Source organism: Triticum dicoccoides, chromosome 7B (assembly GCF_002162155.2).
Source record: "Triticum dicoccoides isolate Atlit2015 ecotype Zavitan chromosome 7B, WEW_v2.0, whole genome shotgun sequence".
NCBI classification, from domain to species: Eukaryota; Viridiplantae; Streptophyta; class Magnoliopsida; order Poales; family Poaceae; genus Triticum; species Triticum dicoccoides.
In genome coordinates, this window is record NC_041393.1 from 695,188,188 (window position 1) to 695,191,835 (window position 3,648).

Below are 3,648 nucleotides of genomic sequence, written 5' to 3' on the forward strand. Positions count from 1 at the left end.
CCCCCCAGCCGCGCCGCGTCCTCCCCCCTCTCCCGCCATCTAACCTGTTCTCTCCGCAGATCCGCACCCGGCTTTCCTCGCCGACAAGGGCGCCAGGGTCTTCGTGGCGGGCCACCGCGGGCTGGTGGGCTCGGCCATCCTGCGCCGCCTCCTCGCGCTCGGCTTCACCGACGTGGTCGTCCGCACGCACGCCGAGCTCGACCTCACCCGCCAGGCCGCCGTCGAGGCCTTCTTCGCCGCCGAGCGGCCCCGCTACGTCGTGCTCGCCGCCGCCAAGGTCGGCGGCATCCACGCCAACTCCACCTTCCCCGCCGACTTCATCGCCGCCAACCTCCAGATCCAGACCAACGTCGTCGACGCCGCGCTGCGCTGCGGCTCCGTCCGCAAGCTCCTCTTCCTCGGCTCCTCCTGCATCTACCCAAAGTTCGCGCCGCAGCCCATCCCGGAGGGCTCCCTCCTCTCCGGCCCGCTCGAGCCCACCAACGAGTGGTACGCCGTCGCCAAGATCGCCGGCATCAAGATGTGCCAGGCCTACCGCATCCAGCACGGCCTCGACGCCGTCTCCGCCATGCCCACCAATCTCTACGGCCCCCAGGACAACTTCCATCCGGAGAACTCACACGTCCTGCCCGCGCTCATCCGCCGGTTCCACGAGGCCAAGGCCACCAATGCCCCCGAGGTCGTCGTGTGGGGATCTGGCTCCCCGCTGCGTGAATTCTTGCACGTGGATGACCTTGCTGATGCGGTGATCTTCTTGATGGACCAGTACTCTGGGCTGGAACATGTAAATGTGGGGAGTGGAAGTGAGGTTACCATCAAGGAGCTCGCCGAGCTGGTCAAGGAGGTGGTTGGATTCCAGGGGAAGCTAGTATGGGACTCGACCAAGCCGGATGGCACGCCGAGGAAGCTCATGGATAGCTCCAAGATACATGGGATGGGGTGGAAGCCCAAGGTTCCCCTCAAGGAGGGGCTTGTCGAGACATACAAGTGGTATGTGGAGAATGTCATCGCCGACAAGAAGTAACAGGGTGGTATCATGTTCTCCTTTGCCTCTTAAAGTTTGTATCTTGATATGATCAATAGTGTTTCTATTCTTGTTGGATACTGGATCACACAAGTACCAGGTATTAGTGCACCAAAGAAAAGAGGTTGCTATGTGTTGGTCGAATAATATATTGGTCAAATTAGTGTACCATTAGAATCTTAATTGATGCTGAGCGTGTTCTTTTATTACAGAAAGTGTAACACTTTATACATTGGATGGTAACTGGCCTACACTCGTTCTTTACCAATTCAGCATGAAACAGATATTGAAGAGTTCACATGCTTGATTAAGATGCCCTTTAAATTTGTATCCGTCTTACACACATTCCTTGCCGGTTCTGCATAATTATTTTTTCTGAAGAGTCTGCTTACTTGGTTGTCAATGCATCAGATTTTTAACAAGCTCAGGATGTAAAAATTGGTGCAGAGTGAAACTAATTTCTAGTGCTTTAATATCGTATGGGAAAATGACCTATGAGACTTGAGAAATTTTGACTTTGTTTGTTACAAGGAAAAAGTGCCAAGTTATTTTTTTCTCAACCAGTATCGGGTAATTTGTCTACAAATGAAGTTCTTGTTCCAGGGCTTTATATTTTCATTAAGACCATCAGATGTGCTGCAACTTACAGGCTAATTTCATTAAAGATTTTATGTCAAGGATAAACCGCTTTCTGTTAGACTTGCCTTCTCCTCAACAAAATATTCACTATCTCTATTTCTCTAAACATGGTGATTTATATCGAATATGATGCATTGATAGGAACTAACTACAGGATTTTTGTAGTAGTGTACAATAAGGTAACAAGTTGCATTACCATTTTTCGTCATGTGTTAATGTCTGATAATGTATCACATGGAAGCTCCTTATCTTTACATGCTTACTGTTTATCCAGAATTTGAAGTGCACTACCTGGCCATTCCAGACTTTGAACAGTAGTGATTCTAGACGATTGATACAATTCAGATTTTTAACAAGTTCAGAATGTGAGAGTCGGTGCAGAGACAAACTAATTTCTTGTGTTTTTAATAGCATTATGGCAAAAGGGCCTATGGGACTTGATTTTTTTTTATCATTGTTCTTACAAGGCAAAAGTGGCAAGGTCATTTTTTCTTTCTCAAACCAGTATCAGGTAGTTTGTCTAGAAATGAAGTTTTTGTGCCGGGGCTTTATATTGTTATAAGAATATATCAGACGTGCTGCATCTTAACAGTCCTAATCCTTGAAGACTAATGTCATCAGAGACTTGATGTTAAGGATAAACCTCTTTCAACTAGACTTGCCTTATCCTGAAAGCATTCACTATCTGTATACATGGTGGTTTATACTGAATTTAACAAATTGTGAGGAAGTAGCCACAGTATTTTTTTTTTGAAATAATTTACGATAAGGTAACAAGTCGATGGACCATTTTTCCTGATGTGCTACTCAGCGAAGGAAGGATAATTCATCTGATAATGTGCTATCAAATGGATGCTCCTTCTCTTTACGTACATGCTCACTGTTTATCCAGAATTCGAAATGCACTACCTGATCATTGGACTTCCCTAGTTGATACAGGAAAGACAGTTTCACCCTGAACCTGAATCACATTCATTTCTTCAGTACTGTAAGGCTTCAGGATCCTGACGTCAGTGATGGACAGTTACCTCCATTTTGTGATTGCTTTGTAGTTTTTGGTTGAATAATATATTGGTCTAATTAGTGTACCAATAGAACCTTAATTGATGCTGAGCATGTTTTTTCATTACAGAAAGTGTCGGATGGAAACTTGCCTATATTCATTCCTTTGCCAATTCAGCATGATACAATGTTTTTCTTTTGTTACGAAAAAAGTATTGTGCATCTGGAAGAGTTCGCATGCTTGATCGTGATGCCCTTCAAATTTGTGATTGGCCTACTCACATTCCTTGCTTGTTCTGCATGATTGTTTTTCCCTTGCGAAAAACATCGTGTGTCCTGAAGAGTCTGCTTACTTGAGTGTCGATGCAATTCAGATTTTTAACAAGTTCAGAATGTAAGAATCGGTGCAGAGATAAACTAGTTTCTTGTGTTGTTAATATCGTTATGGGAAAAGAGCCTGTGAGACTTCAGAAGTTTTATCCTTGTTCTTACAAGGATAAACTGGTAAGGTCTTTTTTCTTTCTCCAACCAGTATCTGGTAGTTTGTCTAGAAATGAAGTTCTTGTTCTGGGGCTTTATATTGTTATTAAGAATATCTGATCCGCTGCAACTCATACAGTCTTGAAGACTAGCTCTTTCAGTTTCATTTGCCTACTCAAAATATTCATCATCTGTAGATGCCTAATGAGCTGATGGGCAGCTTGTGATGGTAACCTTGGAACTTTCAGAAGTTTCTTTGATTGAGACACACAAACGGTTGATGATTCCAAGATATTGAACTGTTGTGGGGGTGGGGGTTTAGCTTCTACTACCGATCAATTGGGAGGCATATTGGATCATACAATTACCAGGCATTAGTGCATCAAAGAAAAGAGGTTCTTATGTGTTGGTTGAATAATACATTGGTCAAATTAGTGTACCATTACAATCTTAATTGAGCCTGAGCATGTTTTTTCATCACAGAAAGTGTAACACTTTAAATG

The 3,648-nt window shown here is 44.4% G+C and overlaps 1 protein-coding gene across 1 annotated transcript; it reads left to right on the plus strand.

The window, feature by feature from the left end:
• Positions 1-43: 43 nt before the first annotated feature.
• On the plus strand, positions 44-1,326 carry LOC119338302 (probable GDP-L-fucose synthase 1; the record flags this gene model as incomplete). The annotated part of the gene is made up of 1 exon (XM_037610595.1): positions 44-1,326. A coding segment is annotated over one exon (981 nt), but the record flags the coding sequence as incomplete, so codon positions are not given.
• Between the last annotated feature and the right edge of the window lie 2,322 nt (positions 1,327-3,648).